Source organism: Quercus lobata, chromosome 4, assembly GCF_001633185.2.
Source record: "Quercus lobata isolate SW786 chromosome 4, ValleyOak3.0 Primary Assembly, whole genome shotgun sequence".
NCBI classification, from domain to species: domain Eukaryota; kingdom Viridiplantae; phylum Streptophyta; class Magnoliopsida; order Fagales; family Fagaceae; genus Quercus; species Quercus lobata.
In genome coordinates, this window is record NC_044907.1 from 29,505 (window position 1) to 48,044 (window position 18,540).

General features: G+C 34.6%; 2 protein-coding genes and 1 pseudogene across 6 annotated transcripts; all 3 read right to left on the reverse strand.

Annotated features, from left to right (window-relative positions):
* Nucleotides 1–6: 6 nt before the first annotated feature.
* Nucleotides 7–5,056, reverse strand: LOC115987680 (protein transport protein SEC31 homolog B-like). Its single transcript, XM_031111267.1, has 3 exons — nucleotides 4,904–5,056; nucleotides 4,628–4,841; nucleotides 7–403 (listed from the first exon to the last, which is right to left on the reverse strand). Exons 1-3 carry the CDS (start codon nucleotides 5,054–5,056, stop codon nucleotides 360–362), a joined length of 411 nt encoding a protein of 136 aa, XP_030967127.1. The 3' UTR covers nucleotides 7–359.
* Nucleotides 4,628–10,731, reverse strand: LOC115987693 (annotated as a pseudogene). The gene is made up of 7 exons (XR_004091189.1): nucleotides 10,681–10,731; nucleotides 9,935–10,092; nucleotides 8,952–8,986; nucleotides 6,681–7,011; nucleotides 6,076–6,579; nucleotides 5,833–5,923; nucleotides 4,628–4,841 (listed from the first exon to the last, which is right to left on the reverse strand). The product of XR_004091189.1 is annotated as a protein transport protein SEC31 homolog B-like (transcript).
* Nucleotides 9,473–16,766, reverse strand: LOC115987781 (putative disease resistance protein RGA3). Of its 4 annotated transcripts, none has more exons than XM_031111379.1 (7): nucleotides 12,629–16,766; nucleotides 12,420–12,516; nucleotides 12,226–12,244; nucleotides 11,663–11,814; nucleotides 11,260–11,317; nucleotides 10,233–10,330; nucleotides 9,473–10,092 (listed from the first exon to the last, which is right to left on the reverse strand). In XM_031111379.1, the coding sequence occupies exons 1-2, from the start codon at nucleotides 16,696–16,698 to the stop codon at nucleotides 12,513–12,515; spliced, it is 4,074 nt and encodes a 1,357-aa protein (XP_030967239.1). In that variant the 5' UTR covers nucleotides 16,699–16,766; the 3' UTR covers nucleotides 9,473–10,092; nucleotides 10,233–10,330; nucleotides 11,260–11,317; nucleotides 11,663–11,814; nucleotides 12,226–12,244; nucleotides 12,420–12,512. The 4 variants fall into 4 exon arrangements, with proteins under 4 accessions (XP_030967239.1, XP_030967238.1, XP_030967237.1 ...); XM_031111378.1 differs by having other exon boundaries at nucleotides 11,663–11,792; nucleotides 12,226–12,284; XM_031111377.1 differs by having other exon boundaries at nucleotides 12,226–12,284.
* Between the last annotated feature and the right edge of the window lie 1,774 nt (nucleotides 16,767–18,540).

Below are 18,540 nucleotides of genomic sequence, written 5' to 3' on the forward strand. Positions count from 1 at the left end.
TTTCAAAATCAGAAAGGCTTTTAAGTGTCCGAGAAATATATTTTTGCCGAAAGCTACTGTATCAAAGGAAAGCAGAGCTCAAAGCGTCAACATAAATGAAGGGAAGAGTGAGGAAATACATTTTTATAAAAAGCAGAGAATTGCTTTGGAAAGCAATGAATCCTGTGATTTCTTTGAATGCAGATAATAGAAGTTGTACTTTGTAGGTAGTTTAACAATTGTACCAGCAGCATGAAGCAATTCGGAATTGATCAGTTTGAGTATCATATGTCTCAAGCAACTTGCCACTCCAACTGGGGTCCTCATAGGATGCAGTGACTCGAATTCTCCTAACAATCTCATCCGGACATCTTGGAGTTCTACCAAAACAGGCAGGGGTAACTAATCCAGTGGAAGCTTATACCTGAAAAATGTTGAACAGATTAAAATCAATATTTTAGAACATGGCTGCAAGCTTCGACTGCATGCATTAACTAGTAAGGTCTGCACCTGCATTCATTTAATTATGCAGTCTTTTCGATCTGAGTAATAGTAATTCAAATCAATAAGGAGATGGCATTGTTGAGAAGCCAAAACTATAGAGAAATAGAGAGTACATCCAAGCATCCAAATTGTGACCAATAACAGGAGATGACATCTGGGAGAGTCCCATGTCCACAGTATTTTGAGAATCCATATGAACAACTGAGTTCTTGCACTTAAGAAAACAGAATTAGAAGCAAAGAACCAACATTTGACCAATTCTTACATTCCATTTTGCTTCTTGTGAATAACTAGGCACACACAGGTTGTTGCTTCATCAGTGCCAACAAACTTATCATATGAAAGGGAAAAAAACTGATGTTAAGAAGGAAGTTGGAAATGAGAATGCTAAATAGCGCTACAGTAATCTGTCTAATGACAACTACTATATAACAAGTTGACAACATTTCCAACATTGTAATCAATTCATAAAACCTTACAATTTTATATATGAAATTCCAAATGGTAGTATCTTAATGTTTTTTTTTTTTGGAACACACACATCAACAAATGCAGGGCCAATAGTTGCATATTCAAGTTGGAACACGTAAGGCCAATTATTCTTTGTCCATTTACTCGATCCCTCCACGCTAGACTCTTCATAAACTAAGAACTTCCTCTCTGGGATAGCCTTGAATGAATTTGAGGCAGATGCCAGAATTGGGTCTTCCATCAAAGCAACCAGGATATTACTTCCCTGTTCATAAGCAGAATTTTTCATGTTCTTTACTTAATTCATATAACTAAGTTATTTGTCAGATAAAAACCCAGGATTTACAGTCCTAAAGGCAAGATTTTTTCTCAGGGAAAATGTGATCATTTACAGAATTATATTTGCCCATTGTGCAACCAAAATAGTGAAACACACACACACACTTCCTTTCATTCTCTTCTAGTATAAGTAATTGGTGCCACAATTCCCCCCCACCCCCACAAAAAAGCTTAATTTTACATAGAAATGCACAGATGTATGCTGTCATATGTACAAGATCAGCTACTCAACCAATCTTGACATCAAGCACCATCTAAGAGAAAGTTGTAAGTTTTGGAATTGCCCCAATCACATTTATTGTCAGTAAGTTCCTTTTTCCAATTAGTATGCTACAAGTTACACGATTTAGCATGATAGAAGAACAGTAACAACTATTCCAAATTCAAATCCTATCTCTATTCTACTAATACTTAAATAATAAATGATTAAATTTATTGTGATAATAAAATAATATTAGGGCATGTTATGGTATCAAACAAGCAATCCTGAGAGCATTCACATTAGCTCATGCATAAAATTTTGTGTATTTTAGTATAAGAATAAATATATAGTATATATGAATTTTCATTTAAAGAATAAATATAATAAGGTTACCATATTATAATAGTTCCATATAAAAGATGGGTAATTTAGAGAGTTTAAGTATTTGTGTGAGGGTATTTTAGTATGCAAAATGTTGAAACCCAAACAGAGAATCTTGTTATTAATAGTATAGATAGACATTCATAACTATCACAATGATATCTCAGCAATGAGAAAAAAATAATGATAAAATTTCATATTCAATAGTATTTAATATAATTTTTTTTTAAATTAATAACTATCATAATGATCAAGTTTCATATTTGTATTCATATATAAACACAAAAAATAAAACAAAATAGAGCCTTAGGACAATTACAATTTAGAACAGAAGAGTGACACAACAAATACACTCGCAAGCCTGAGCCTATCAGACAGAGCACTAAACAAAAGTCCTTATACCAATGAACCTATTGCCAAACACAGAAGAGAAAAGAGATATGAGTCTTACACTTCATTTTTCGATCTTGCTTTCAATATCACTATCATGGGCAATGTCCTTTTCCTATCCAACCCCACAAACCTTCATACAGTGCATGTCTACACAATTTGGTCCCTACACCAAATTTGTGGAGACTATTTACACACCAAACTCTTCCTTATATTCTTATCTTATGCAATCATCCCAACAAAATCCTAGATGGTTAAATTCCTCAACACCAAAACCTCTTCTCATCATTACACCTTTCCAAGAGTCTGAAATCCAATCAGCTTGAAAGAACCAACATTCGATCAATTCTTACATTCTATTTTGCTTGTGGTGAATAACTAGGCACACACATGCACTTAAGAAAACAGAATCAGAAACAAAGAACCATCATTCGATCAATTCTTACATTCTATTTTGCTTGTGGTGAATAACTAGGCACACACAGGTTGTTGCTTCATCAATGCCAACAAACTTATCATATGAAAGGGGACAAAACTGACATTAAGAAGGAAGTTGGAAATGAGAATGCGAAATGGCGCTATATTAATCTGTCTAGTGACAACTATTGTAAAACACATTTCCAACATTGTAATAAATTCATAAAACCTTACAATTTTCTATCTGAAATTCCAAATAGGAGTATCTTAATGGTTTTTTTTTTGGAACACAATCATCAACAAATGCAGGGCCAATACTCAATAGTTGCATATTGAAAATGGAACACTTAAACCCCATTATTCTTTGTCCATTTACTTAATCCCTCCATGCCAGACTCTTCATAAACTGAGAACTTCCTTTCTGGGATAGCCTTGAATGAATTTAAGGCAGATACAAGAATTGGGTCTTCCATCAAAGCAACCAGGGTATTACTTCCCTGTTCATAAGCAGAATTTTTCATATTCTTTATTTAATTCATATAACCAAGTTATTTGTCAGATAAAACCCAGGATTTCCAGTCCTAAAGGCAATATTTTTCTCAGGGAAAATGTGATCATTTACAGAATTATATTTGCCCATTATGCAACCAAAATGGTGAAACACACACGCTTCCTTTCTCATTCTCTTCTAGTAGAAGAAATTGGGGCCACAATTCCCCCCAACCCCCCAAAAAAAGCTTAATTTTACACATAAATGCACACATGTATGCTGTCATACATACAAGATCAGCTACTCAACCAATCTTGACATCAAGCACCATCTAAGAAAAAGTTGTAAGTTTTGGAATTGCCCCAATCACATTTACTGTCAGTAAGTTCCTCTTTCCAATTAGTATGCTACAAGTTACACGATTTAGCATGATAGAAGAACAGTAACAACTAACCCAAATTCAAATCCTATCTCTATTCTACTAATACTTAAATAATAAATTATTAAATTTATTGTGATAATAAAATAACATCAGAACATGTTATGGTATCAAACAAGCAATTCTAAGAGCATTGATATCAGCTCATGCAAAAAATTATGTCTATTTTAGTATAAGAATAAATATATAGTCTAGATGAATTTTCATTTAAAGAATAAATATAATAAGGTTACCATATATTTAATAGTTCCATATAAAAGATAGGGGTATTTTAGAGAGTTTAGCTATTTGTGTGAGGGTATTTTAGTACGCAAAATGTTGAAACCCCAACTGGGAATCTTGTTATTAAATTTTTTTTTTATAAGTGGAATCTTGTTACTAATAGTATAGATTAGACATTCATAACTATCATAATGATATCTCAGCAAAGAGAAATAAATAATGATAATATTTCATATTCAATAGTATTTAATATAAAATTTTTAAAAAATTAATAACTATCAGAATGATCAAGTTTCATATTTGTATTCATATATAAACACAAAAAATACAACAAAATAGAGCCTTAAGACAATTACAATTTAGGAGAACAAAAGAGTGACACTACAAATACACTAGCAAGCCTGAACCTATCAGAAACAGCACTAAACAAAAAGTCCTTATACCAGTGACCCTAATGCCACACACAGAACAGAAAAGAGATGAGAGTCTTACACTTCTTTTTTTGATCTTGCTTTCAATATCACTATCATGGGCAACGTCCTTTGCTTGTTCAACCCCACAAACCTTCATACAGTGCATGTCTACACAATTTGGTCCCTACACCAAATTTGTGGGGACTATTTACACATCAAACTCCTCTTTATATTTACAAATCAGAGTCAGAAGTGGACGCCATGATTATGAAGGACTATCCTACCTCTGCAAAACCCCATTTATCTTAGTTGATCTTTTCAATCCTAGATCAGTTGAGATAAATTAACACTACATGAAAGATATTACCAAAATCACATACCAGGTTCTGTAGCGAGTGCAATTCGATCCCTTAAGATCACAAGTTCAGGTGACAATTCATCAGAGCCCAAAAGTTTAAGGTACTCCATTGCTGTTGTTAAAAGCCCTTGACTTGCTAAAATTTCAGCATATTTTTCAACAAGCTTACACAAAGATGCACTAAATCGCTTCTGCCCAGTTGCCAAGGCAAGGACAACAGTCTTTTCCATCAAATCCTAATCAAATGATTAAAAAAATAAATAAGTATTGTGGCCAGAATATACAGGTCAAAACACACCTCTTCAAGTACCAAATTATGTTGAAGAAGCTCAACATAGGATTTCCCTTCGTGCTCAATTCTAAGACTCCTTGACCAAATTTCCACTGTTTTATCAATATTTCCCACACATATATAACAAAGAGTAGCAGCCAATGTGTTACCAGCGGTCATGAGTTTCGAAGCAAGTGTGTCACAGAGCATAGTCCATTCCTCTCTCTGTGCAAACTGTTTGATGATGATTTTTTTTTAGGGAAAAAAGAAGGAATAAGAATTTAGCCGACACAATAACTTCATGATCAATGCAATTAATTGCACAAGAAACTATTTCTTACGGTAACTACTACAGGATAGCCATCATTGCATAGTAAGAAACAAATATGTTTAATTTGACTTGTCTGTCTCTTGGGCCATAGCACAGAAGATCATCAGGTCAAGAGTTCATTACCTCCACAATAAATCCAGAAACAGAAACTCATTAAATTTATAGTTTCAAGAGGCAGACGGTTGACTTCTAATAATAATGTTTGAATGCAAGGATAATTTAGACAAAAGATGCCCCATAAAAGAAACAATATCTCTAGCAATTCTTGCAACCACATTCAGCTGTGGGCATGAGGAGGGAGGTTAGACAGGTTGAGTATACCATTTGCAAACATCAACATGAAAAGGAAGAGATACTATGTAAATGCAAGTAACGGATAACCATTCCACAGCATTCAAGATCATAATAAACCATTCAGCAAACTAAGAGGGGAAATATATATATATATATATATATATATTAATGGAACAAGCATGATACAGGGAAAGAAATTCAGCAACAAATTACCATTTATTTGGATTCAACAAAAAAAATTGATTTAACTGTCCATGCATCTATATCGTAAACAATGCGCTGGAATGCCACAAAAATGAACTCTATCTTTGCCAGGAGTAATAAAACTTACACTACAGAGGAGCAAGTGTTTCTTTCCAAAATTTCAGGGGCCTTGTATTTACAAGGCTCAAGAGATCATTGTTCACCATTGCAGAAACAACCTGAAAATGAAACGCCCATGTATGAAAGAGACATTATAAATACATTGTTAATAATCGATTGATAAGATAAAAAAATATTTATCTCCAATCGTTTTACATAGCTTCATATGTTCATCAAAGTAAAATGAGGCTATTCAAGATAAATAAACTACCTTTAGGTAAGGTGATCGGCAAACCTTAAAGCATTGATCCCGTGTGCTCTCCCACAAGGATGCACCACCAACATTAGCAATAACTAAAGCATCAGCCATTTTATTTGCAGATATGCACTGTGCAACTGCCCCCTTGTAATCTCCAACAATTAAAGCACTTTGGACAGCATCATCAAATGCTGGGTCAGTGCTCTCCTCAAATCCATCTGGTTCTTGTTGCAATTGTTCTGAATCAGGGGCAGTATCTCCAATAGCTTGTTAAAGAAATTTCCCCTATTATCCGTAGGGAAAACGTTAACTTCTTTATCATCCCCATATCCAACCTTCTCAATTACGGTATCGTTGAGTTCAAGTGCTTTTACTTCCTGGGAAAGATCTTCGACACTATCTTTCTCTTTAGTAGGTACACTGAAACCTAGGTAGGAGAGCAGCTTTGTCCTTGCTGTCCCATCATCTTCAAACATAACGTTCAAGAAGTTCCATGTTTCTCGGTCATCCTCAGATCTGTTAAAACAGCTCAAAAGGAATCAAGAGATGCAAAAGTAATAGAGCAACTTCTAATAGCAAAAGATAAAAATATTTGTTTGCCAGTGAAGATAACATACTCAGTCTCTTGTGACTTTTTCTCACAAAGTACTCTCAACAAAGACCTTTCCCCATTTTGAATTGCAGCTTCAAATTCAGACAATCGACTGACCAAACTGTCTTCAGTAACTAAGGTGTGGACATAAACCGGGACAAAGAGGGAAAAAAAATTAACAAACAAATACAACATAAAATAAGAGAACAAAGAGACATTGACCAATAAAGATACCTCTGAAGCACCAGCTCGAACACCTGCAGCAGAGGGCCTAGGGCGAAACCCTACAAGCTTGCCACCAAAGCCAAAAGATGCCCCAGCAGGACGTTTATACCATTTTAGAGGTCTCAGAGGAGCTGCATAAAAAAGGTATTGCTATGAAACTGAATTTCACAGGAAATATAATCAATTACAGAAAGTAACAACAAATGATTGTGGGATGAAAGGAGGGGGAAAGGAGGAGAAATAGGAATAAGTACTGGCATGCATCAATTCCTAAATTACTTCATACAGTGTACAATCTTCTCTTCCCTGTATGAACTCACTACTCATCCATTTTATAAAGAAACAATTGTTTATTTCGCTTGCAATTACCCAACTAAATTCAGGACTTGTGTATGTAAGCTAATCGGTGAAACAACTACAGAATGGAAATTCTATAATGAATACGACGTTTTGACATGTAATAATCATATAAAATAATAATAATAGGGCTGAATTTGGCATCGGGTTTTAGTATTAGCTTTTAGTTTTTAACTTTTATATACAGCTTTTTAAAACCTCACTTTTTTTCACTTTTCCCCACTTTTTCTCACTTTTTTCAAGGTAAAAGTACACTAGCACGCTTTCAGCAAAAAGCTAGTTAAAGCTGTTCCCAAACAGACACTAGATCCAACCCCCAAAAAATAATGTTATTACAAGAAACTCAAGAAACAAAATAATAAAAACAATGATCTTTGTCAAAGTGTGGCTCAAATCATTCCAACCATGTTTTGGGACTAAGGTGGTGTTGTTGAACTTACACTTTGCAAGACTGGAATCTGCAGCATCTCAGCCACCCCCAGTCTTATACAGAGGTGGAGATGCCATTTAGCCCGAAGGCCAATCTATTAACAATGCTGCAGAGGCAGTGTTACGCTGGTGAATTCAAAATGGCAAAATCAAAATTGAGCTTGCAGGATGTCAATTGAGTGGCATTGTGTCTACAAGAATCAATTGCCCAAAAGGTTGCACCAATTTAGAAGAAGACTTGAAAAAAAATGTCCAAGACATGATCAGCAACAAAGTCATAAGCATACAAGTTTAGAAAGTGTTTCATCCTATATAACATGAAAAACACTGCCAACTGATTTAAAAAATTTTAGGATTAAATTTTTTCCATTGATTGATGGATTAAACCAAACAACTAACTTCAAATCAAAAGAGAATTACAACAACAAAGCATTAGTCTCAAACTTTTGGGCTCAGCTATGGAACCTCAATAGATTAGTTAGGGTCAACCACATGTATTCTTCTTCTCCATTCTATTTTATCTGAAATCATACTCTTGGTTACTTCCTTAATTGACATGTCCATTTTTATCACTTCTACTCATGCTATTTTGGTCTGCCTCTACCTTTTTCATTCCCTCAACTTGGATCAACTCACTCTTCCTTACCGGTGCCTTAATCACTCTCCTTGAACATGACCAAACCAAATGTTGTATGTCGATTGCACCATACACTTTAGAGGATAGGATGTATGTTGGTTGATCATATAGACCCATATTAGCCACCATTACCCAATCCTCAAAACAACCAACTCCTTTTAGAAGTGACTTACTAGTGACCCAAAACCCAAAAATAATAAACAAATAAACAGAAGATTGTTTATTTCCATATACACACATATAGTGTATGAATGTCTACAAAAAATACTTTTTTTATTATATCACCAATGAACTCTAGCTCAGGCAGCACGCATTTGGTACATATGTAACTTGCCCATAAAAAAGACTTTTTAATATCCATTGAAGTACACCAAAGCCTATCATTTACTCTATCATGTTAACTTCTTGCCAACTAAAGCCTATCATTTCAAGAGATAAATCAATAGTTGAGTTCAAGACACAACAAAAAGACAAGCTCAAATCTCACTTATTTCAAAACCAATAAGTGCTAATTTCTCCCCCAAATCTTTTAAGAAACAAGCTACCATGGCCAAGACAATGCATGTAAAAATAAACGCCAGTATGCATATCAAACCACTGTAGGCAATTTGATGATATGATTTATGAGAGCTAATAAGAAAAAATTACCTGCACCAAACTTATTCTCTCCAACGCAATATCGACTGCAATAAGAATTAAGTGAAATCCATTACAAAAGAAGGTTCCACTATAGGCCATTTTGCAAATGAATCAACCTGTTCTACCAGGGTTGGAAAAACCCACATGAGCATGGGTAATTTAGCAGTGTGCTTTCTGAATTTCAAGATCAGGTTTTCATAGAAACTTTATTCCAGATTCCAAACTATATTAGTCAAGTTCCCTAATGCAGGACAAACCAAAACAATGCAACAACAAAATTAAAGAACAAGAAATAAAGAGATACGTAACCTAGAAGTCAACACCTAGGCTTGCTTGGAGTCAAACCAAGCAAAAGAAAACCTCTAGGAGTTAGCTTCTAGGATTGGCTAGAGTTAGCACCAAACCATTGGGACAATTTCAAGAGACATTTTGAAACCTTAATTCTAATTCTAATTGACTAAGGAAACCTAATTCTAAATGACTTGAGAAGTCTCAATTATTGAATTACAAAAACAACACCGACTCTAGGATATAAAATAAAGCTACTAATGATACTGATTAACTACTAAGACCTAAAATAAAATGCAATTATCCAATAAATATTCAATTGACTCCAAAATTAAATAAGACCAAATTTTAAATAAAATTTCTTTGCACTTCCCACACCATCCCTTAATCTAATCCCCAATTAACACCAACTCTACATTCGCACAAATGCAATCATTGTCCATTCTATTTTTGTTCATGTTGTCATTCATCAATATTGGAATCCATATGCCACAAAAATTGTAAATGCAATATTCCCGTGTGGCTCTACCCATCCCCCTTACACCCTTTTGTCCCACTCATCTCTTAAGCACTCGTACTAAATTGCAGTTATTGATAAAATGGCATATAATATGCATAAAAAGATCCATCACTTTACTCAATTATTTTCCATTTTAATTGTTGCCAACTTACAACTTGTTATAAGGCTCAAAAGAAAGCAGAACCTTTTAGACAGATCTATAAAAATATAATTGGTATATACCTCAATGTTATAAATTCCAATTTTTCCATCAAATGAAGATGCTGATATAACCCCAGGTATCTTTGGATACCAGTGTACATCAAAATTCCAGTTGGTACCAGTAGGCAGTTCAGAAACAATCTGAGTGAAAATCAAAAACAAATAAGTGTTACCATAGCAAAAAGTATCCTATACTGAAGAACAACCCAGAAGAAAAATCATAATAGGACAATCTTCAAAAAAAATAACAGACCCATGATAAGGAAGGCCAAATTCCATACCTCTCCAGAAACGGTATCCCAGCGAATAGTTCAACTATCTTTGGCACAGGTAATCAAATAAGAACTGTCAATGGGACACCACGCCATTGCAATTACACCTGATGTAAGAAATGCAGACAGGTGGAAAATATTCAACATCATGCACAACAAAACTAAAATTTTGATAATTGTATATTGGAAATTGGAAGTATATGTACTGCAAAGCTAGAACAACTAAGGTGGCATTAATTAAATACTACTGCACCAGCCATTGGTGACTAGAAAAACTTATAGAAATCCAAATCTCTGTATGCATTTAACAAATCACATCTAAATCTCTGTATGCATTTAACAAATCACAAAACAAAACAAAAGCTTCTATAATCTAGTAATATGGCACCCATTATATACATAATCAGGTGGCAATTAAAAAATATTTGAACTTCAAAGATAATTCAATTTGTAATACCATGTACATCTGGATTCGCATGTAAGTATCATGAGGATCATAATTTGGCATGAATAAACTTCAGTCACTATGAAACTGGAGTCAATTTCCTAAATAGGTTTCCAATAAACCATATATAGAATAGCTACCATACTCATTCAATGTTATACAAACGATGGGGAAACAGGGCAACAAAATATTGGATGAATCTACAACTAAAGAACATGCCTGAATAGCTGACCTCATAAAGGAAAGGTGACTCATAGTCAATTTGAAAAGCATGAGAAGTTTATAAGGGAAAAATGATGAGAAAAGGCAAAATAATTTCCTATCAATCAAATAGATAAATGATGAGTACTTTCTATTTGAAGAATAACAATAGTAATCAACAAATAATACTCCTCAAGCAGCTCCTGCAAATTGGGCATACAATCAAATTCAATAATTCTAGACAGATGGAAGCACAAGAGAGGGATAGGGAAAAAAATTCAAAAAGTCATGCATGGCTAATGGTATCCCAAAACAGCAATCATATAAACATAAACTGATAAAAACAATAATACAGTTAAAATGGAATATCATGTTACAAAGTATCATTACCTTTAGTATGCCCCGTGAACTCTTTAACTGGTGTCATTATATTCTGCATATCCCATAACTGCTTGCATAAAATTGCTATAAATTAATGAACAGAAAACTTTTTTTTTTCTTTTTCCTAATTACATAACCTCAAAATTATATTTTGCACTCAAGTAAAGCAACATCTTTCAATTTCCACATAACTACTCAAAAACTTCTCCTAACATTTTCATCACATTCAAGAAAACCTGACTGATCATCGCTTTTCGACTATATATAGCTAGCGATATAGTGAGAGAGAAAGCAAAATTCAATTTGCACAAGCTAAAATTAACACAGCAACAACAAAATCATTATATGAAATGGTTCAGTTTATGCTGTGAGTTCAGTAATTTTTAAGAGAGAGAGATAGAGAGAGACTGACAGCCGGAGGTTGGAGGAGTTGAGAATGGAGAGCTTGTGAGTTTCGATCTCCCAGCCATGGATGCGGAGACCGCGGTGGCCGTCAGGCAAGGGTTCAGCACTGGCGGCTTTGAGTTCCTTCCCTTCCACTTCTACTATCCGTAGAAAAAATAGCTTCAAAAAAAAGGAATCATCTTGACTGGAATATTTCTATAATCACAATAACAACAATTAATAGATGCTTGATCTCTATAAAGTATATTAGGTGTTATAAAACAGGTCAGTGGAAGATTTCTTTTTGTTTTTTTCTTTTTTTTTAGCTCAAATCAACCAACAATATCAGTCAACAGAGTGAGAAAAATTAGTTAGTTCATTGTTTTGATACCATATATTAACATCTTCCTTTCTAAATATCAAGCTACATTTCTAAATAAAACTGGGATGCTTGAAAATTATATTTTACTATAAAGCATGATCCCCATAGTGATTTGACTTAGATAAAAACTGTGATAAATGGCAAATCTGTAGACATAACAAAAAACTGGAAGCTTATAAATATAAAAAGGAATTAAAGCAACAAAATACCTGTAGAATGAGCTGATTCCTATGCCATGGTTACCCGGTTCAATTCTCCAATTTTGACTCTGTTTACACAATGGGTAACGAAGCACATCAAGTACATCACCACATCAACCCGGTTGAAAATAAAAAGATGAAATTTATTGAAATGTAAGAAATTAGATAAAGGGAAAAGGAAAAGAAAAGAAAGGAGATAGTACCGGTGAGTGAGTTGTTGAGTTGTTGAACAATTGCAGCACCCAAAAGCTTTAATTAAGTCCCAATTCTTATGATCAGGTTTTTGTGGTTCTTCTTCATCTGAAATTTAATCACCAAGAAATATAGACGTTGAGAGAGAACAATGGAGAAGACGTTGGATTTTTTGTTTTTTAATTGAAGGTTGGGAGTAAAATGGTAGACTTTTATATACCTGACTTCCAAATTGGGAATGTGAGAAATTTTATGCCAATCTTCCCCGATTTGCTTCTTGCATCTTTTCAGTAAGATGGGACATCTGTAAATACTTAGTGTTTGCAAAGAGGTAAGGGCACCGATTCCTTCTGGCAATGATTTCAAATTAGGGCAGTCCCAAATTACAAGTGATTGAAGAGATATAAGTTTGCAGATCCACTCCGGTATAGCTATCAAACTAGGACACTCCACAATATTGAGTTTTTGTAGAGAGCTGACATATTGAAGTCCCACTGGGAGAGAGACCAACTTCGGAAGTTCATAGAATTTCAAAGAGAGAAGGGTCGTAAGTCCTTGCCATTCCATCTCATCCCAATTATTGGATAAATCAACCACCTCAGAGTCCATAACTTCCAGACGTTGAAGTGCAGTAAGATATCGCATACCTTGAGGAAGAGGACATTTGATTAGATATAGAGTACGGAGAGAAATGAGATTTCGTAGGCACTCCTCTGGCAAAGCTTCTTCTATACACATGAAACTTAATTTGGAGAGAGGGGCAACAATTGTAGAAGGAGAAGAAGAAGATGGTAGATTCCCTGAAGAAGTCTTGTTGTTTATCATCATCCTCTCCAATGACTGCTTCAAGTTCAAGCTACACTTACTTAGCCCCAATCTTTCGAGATATGGAAACAAAGGAAAGGAAGTCAGCTGATTAGGGCAATTCCAAATGGATAAGTGGGAAAGACGAGGAAATGAAGGAAGAGAATCCCTCCTTCCCCGCCACCATCCCTTTAAATTAGGGCATTCCTCAATTTGGAGTAACTCCAAAGATGGGTAGAATAAAGAATCACTGTTATCTCTCTCTGAATCTGATATGTGCTCTAAAGAATTCAAACCGAGCAAATGGATAATTTTGAGAGAAGGAAATTGGTCCAACGGTGGAAGATATTGGCATTTTTTACATGAATCTAATTTCAATTTGACAAGATTTCTGAGGGACATAAGCCAATGTGGAAATATCACTCCCCTGTATCGCTTTAAACTCAATGCTTTGAGATTTATATCCTTTGGCCTGCCATTGTAGTCAACATTCGTCTCATTAATGTCTTCTTCTACCCAATTTAAGGCCAACCCATCAAGACGTTGTTTCTCTTTCAAATTTGCATCCTTATACTCCAATCTACAATCATTTAGGCTCAATCTTTCAACTTCAAGATATAGAAACGAAGGAAAGAAAGTCAGCTGAGGGCAATCCTCAATTTCTAAATCAGAAAGACGAGGAAATGAAGGAAAAGAATCCCTCCTTCCCTGCCACCATCCCTTTAAATTAGGGCATTCCCAAATATAGAGTGTCTCCAAAGATGGGTAGAATAAAGAATCACTGTAATCTCTCTCTGAATTTGATATGTACTCTAAAGAATCCAATCTCTCCAAATGGATAATTTTGAGAGAAGGCAATTGGTCCAACGGTGGAAGATATTTGCATTTATTACAAGAACATAATTCAAATTGGACAAGATTTGTGAGCGTCACAAGCCAATGTGGAAATATCACTCCCCCGTACCTATTTAATCTCAATGCTTTGAGATTTATATGCGGTTGCAAGGCTTCCACTGCTGACATGTCACAAACAACACCCGTCTCATCAGTGTCTTCTTCTACCCAATTTAAGTCCAACCTATGAAGACGTTGTTTCTCTTTTAAATTTGCATCCTTATACTCTAATACAACATCTTTTACTTGATTGAGATTTTCAATTGAGAGATTTCCTCTTAGCTCATTTAGCCTGCCAAGTTCCTTCAATCCACCGTAACTCCTAGGTACTGAATCGATCCTACCCTCACTCATCACAAATCTTGACAATGTTTGTAGATTAGTCAATTGGCCCAGTCCATTTGGCATATGAGTCAAACCCGAACACCCATCAATCTCAAGAAACCTAAGGTTGACTAATTTGTTAATATCTCTTGGCAATTCTTTAAGTTTTTCACACTCAGAAAGTTTAAGTGTTTGCAAATTGTACAACTTGACAATAGAATTAGGAAGCATCTCAATGTCTTCATTCTTAGAAAGATCAAGATATCTTAGATGCTTCAACTTTTTGATAGAACTTGGAATTATTTTAATCCCCATGTTATGCAAATCCAACAAGCGTATGAACTTAAAACTAGCCACAATTGCACTAAAAGTTGAACTATCCAAATTTGAAGTAACATACCCTCGTTGACATGGCAAAAGAAATGTTCTTATCCTTCTTGATTTATATAATGAGATCGGAATCTCCAATGATGAGTGCAACGTATCCCCAAATGACACATGACGAGTTTTCTCATCAATGTCTTTTTCTTTTGGATAAATGATAGTGCCCTCTGATTCCATTACTTGTATTGCTATATCATGCATAAGATCATGTATTTTGAATTCTGAAATATTGCCAAATTCATCTTCTCTAGCTTTTTGAAAGAATGATCTCCAAAGCAAATCCATAAAATACTCATGACCAACATCTTCTGGGCATTGCTTTTTATCATACGTGATGAACCCTTGCGCCATCCACATATTAATCAAACTTGACCGGTTAATCTCACAATCTTTTGGAAATAGACTACAATAAGCAAAGCATTGCTTCAAGTGTGTCGGGAGATGATCGTAACTCAACTTTAACGTTGGTAAAATGTCACTTTCATTCTGGCGTATTTTTGAAAGTTCATTAATACTGAATGATAACCACTCCATTTCGGTTTTTTTAAAATACAACAATCCTCCTATTGTTCTTATTGCAAGCGGAACTCCTGCACACTTTTTTAAAATTTCCTTCCCAATTTCTAAAAGGCTTGCATTCATCTCTTCTTCCCCCTCTTCAAATGCCATCTTCTTAAATAAAGACCAGGCATATTGTTCTTCTAAACCCTTTAGCACGTGTGGTTGAATAGACTCTGAAATCTTTGCCACGATTTCACTACGTGTAGTCATTAAGATTCTACTACCTTTTGCACCACCCATTAAAATTTTTTTCAATTTACTCCATTTTTCACGATCCTCATTCCACACATCGTCCAACACAAGCATATATCTCTTTTCATTAATTTCTTTTCCGAGATCATTGGCTAACAAGTTCATTTCAAGGTCTTCTGGTTTCTTATGTTTTACACACTCTAAGATTTTCTTAACAATTATCTTCACATCAAAATCGTCAGAGACACACACCCACAATTTTAGCTCAAAATGTTTCTCGATTTCTTCATCATTGAAGACAAGTTGAGCAACTGTCGTCTTTCCTAGTCCTCCAATACCAACTATCGGAAGGACAGAAACATTCTCCTTAACATTGGGATTCAACAGAGATTCAATAATGGCCTTCTTATCATCCTCCCTCCCAATAACATCTTCAGCACGTACAAGAGAATCAGTCTGCTCTCTCGCCTTATGCCTGCCTTGTTCCTCCTCAGAACGCTCATCTAAATGGAACTTCCTATCAGCTGCAAGCGCATCAAACCTCTCCCTCATGGCCTTAACCTTATGACCCATTCTAAGACCATATGCAAGCTGATTAGATTTGGAAAAGAAGATGCGTACCTCTTTGGCCTTCTTGTCCCGGGTCATCACTTCCCGTCGCAAGGCCTCAGCGGAGATTTCATCCAGCAAGTCATCCGCATCAAACATGGGGTCCTTCAGCCTTTGCAGCCACAGTTTGACTTCATTGTTGTGTTTCTTCGCCTCTGCATCCAAAAGCACAGCACTGATTGTGGAAACTGTGTCCTTGAGTTTGTTGATCTCGTCTTTGACACCCCAGATGAGCGCAATCTCTTGGGCTACTAGGTCGCCCGCTTTCCCAACGATTCCTTTAGCAACGCCGGACAGAGCTCCTTCCGCCATTTCTTGAATTAGAGAGAATTGAACGAATGCTAATTGTGTCTTTGTGAGAACAGAGAACTGGAGGGTAAGAGTAAAACCAAAACAATCTATGACAGTGGGTGGGAATGGACTATTCAGGTGGAACAAAAGAAAAAGACCATAATTTTTTAGTGCTTCGATGAAAGTAAAACGCGTAGATGCGGGGTACAAGGATGCGAAGAAAACAAGCATAGTTCCCCAACTTGCATCAATGATTCAAAGCAGAGAAAACACCCATTGGACCTCTGCACCGAAAGAAAACCGTGTGGACCACAAGTGTTTTCTTTCCACTCTTCGCCATTGTTAAAGCAACTTTGTCAATTGTCATATACACGTGCACTACTACTGTAGTTTTTGTCTTCTTTCTTTTTAAACCTTTTCTGGGTTCACACAAAAATTATATACTGTTCTTGTTGATACGTTCTAGCTAGGTAGCCCGAAATTTCAAGGCCCACTAACTGGAGTTGATTCGGGAAGGGCAAAAGCTTAGTCTAAAACTTATCTTGATGGGCTTCAGTGAGGCCTACGACTTTTTTAAGGGTTAAGTAAGGCCCATGGCTGAATTGGGGATGGGGATGATGATTTCATGATAGCCTTTTTCACATAATGATAATATCTATTTCTTTCTTTGGGGAAAGAGTTTGCACCTGAGTTTTCCATACTTCTTGTTTTTGTAGAACCAAGATAACTGACTCAAAAGGCAGTTTTAAGTTTTCACATTTTAACACAGTTTTGCATATCATTTTGATTACTAATAATAACTTTGTTTATCAAATTAGATAGATGAATATGTGCACTAAATTGGGCTTGCTTATATTTATATTTATATATATATATATATATAATAAATATAATAATTTATACATATCTAATGTATTATAAGTTTTCAACGGTGAAAAATTAATTTCATAGATATTATATCACAAATAAAATTAACAACTTGTTTTTATCAACCAACCAAAAAAAAAAAAAAAAAAAAAAAAAAAACAACAACAACAACTACTACTTGACTTGCCAATACACTAATAACCCAATTACATTCTACCCTTCTTCTTTTTTCTTTTTCTTTTTTTTTGGATAATTTTATAGTTTGGAGAGGCTAAGAATTTAAATCCTAGATGTATCAATTAGAAACATTAGGAATTGCCAACTAATTGAATTACAAAACATTACATTATTGTTGATAGCCGTTGTTTGTGGATTTGATCCCGTTTGTAGAAGAGTACGTAGTTAATTAAGGATAAAAAATATATATATATTGTTGCCAATGAAGTATGGACAATGAAAGTAATCTACTTTGTGCTGTACTGAGTTTATTTTCCAATTTATTTACTTTATTTTTTATCCAATGAAACTAAACTCATCAACAATCCTAAAATAAGTCAATTAAAAGCTTCTTGCTTAAGTTATATGTTGGTTTTAAGGAATACAAATCCTCTTTACAATCTTTTGAGTTCCATCATTCACAACTTGTCATTTATTTGTTTCACTTTTTATATAAAATAATCAAAATTAAAAAAAAAAAAAAAAATCAAAACACATGGCATACGTACCATGATTGGTGGAAAAAAAAGTGGAATAAAAAAAGTGATACAAAATATTTTTATTCGATTTCAAATAATATCAATCAACAATTTTATAATGCATTAAACATCTTTGATTACGAATTTACAATTAAAAGAAACAATCTCAAATAAACCAAGATCAAATTTTGGGTAATTTCTTCCAAATGGATGTTCCAATATCTTTTTGTCATTTATTTATCCACACTTCCTTTCTTTGTTTTTTGTTTTTTTTTTGTTTTTTTTTTTTGTTTTTTTTGTTTTGGGTATATATAAAAAAGGAGAGAGAGATGAGATGCCCTAAAATAGAAATAAATAATTTATTTTATGGAACCTTTGTTTCCCTTTTTTTTTTTCACAACTTATGAAAGTGATAGAATGCGATTAGTATAACATCGCTTTTTCATGTGATTATCACTAATATTACTTTTAGTATACATTAATCATAATCCATCGTCTATAGCTAATAAAA

Excerpts from the sequence above, each read along its gene's own strand:
- LOC115987680 (XM_031111267.1), bottom strand. The coding sequence starts at position 5,056 with ATGACCGCTGGTAACACATTGGCTGCTACTCTTTGTTATATATGTGTG. Across the intron at positions 4,842-4,903 it reads ATAATTTGGTACTTGAAGAG|GATTTGATGGAAAAGACTGT; the intron begins GTGTGTTTTGAC and ends TCATTTGATTAG. Across the intron at positions 404-4,627 it reads TGCACTCGCTACAGAACCTG|GTATAAGCTTCCACTGGATT; the intron begins GTATGTGATTTT and ends AACATTTTTCAG.
- LOC115987781 (XM_031111379.1), bottom strand. The coding sequence starts at position 16,698 with ATGCTTGTTTTCTTCGCATCCTTGTACCCCGCATCTACGCGTTTTACT.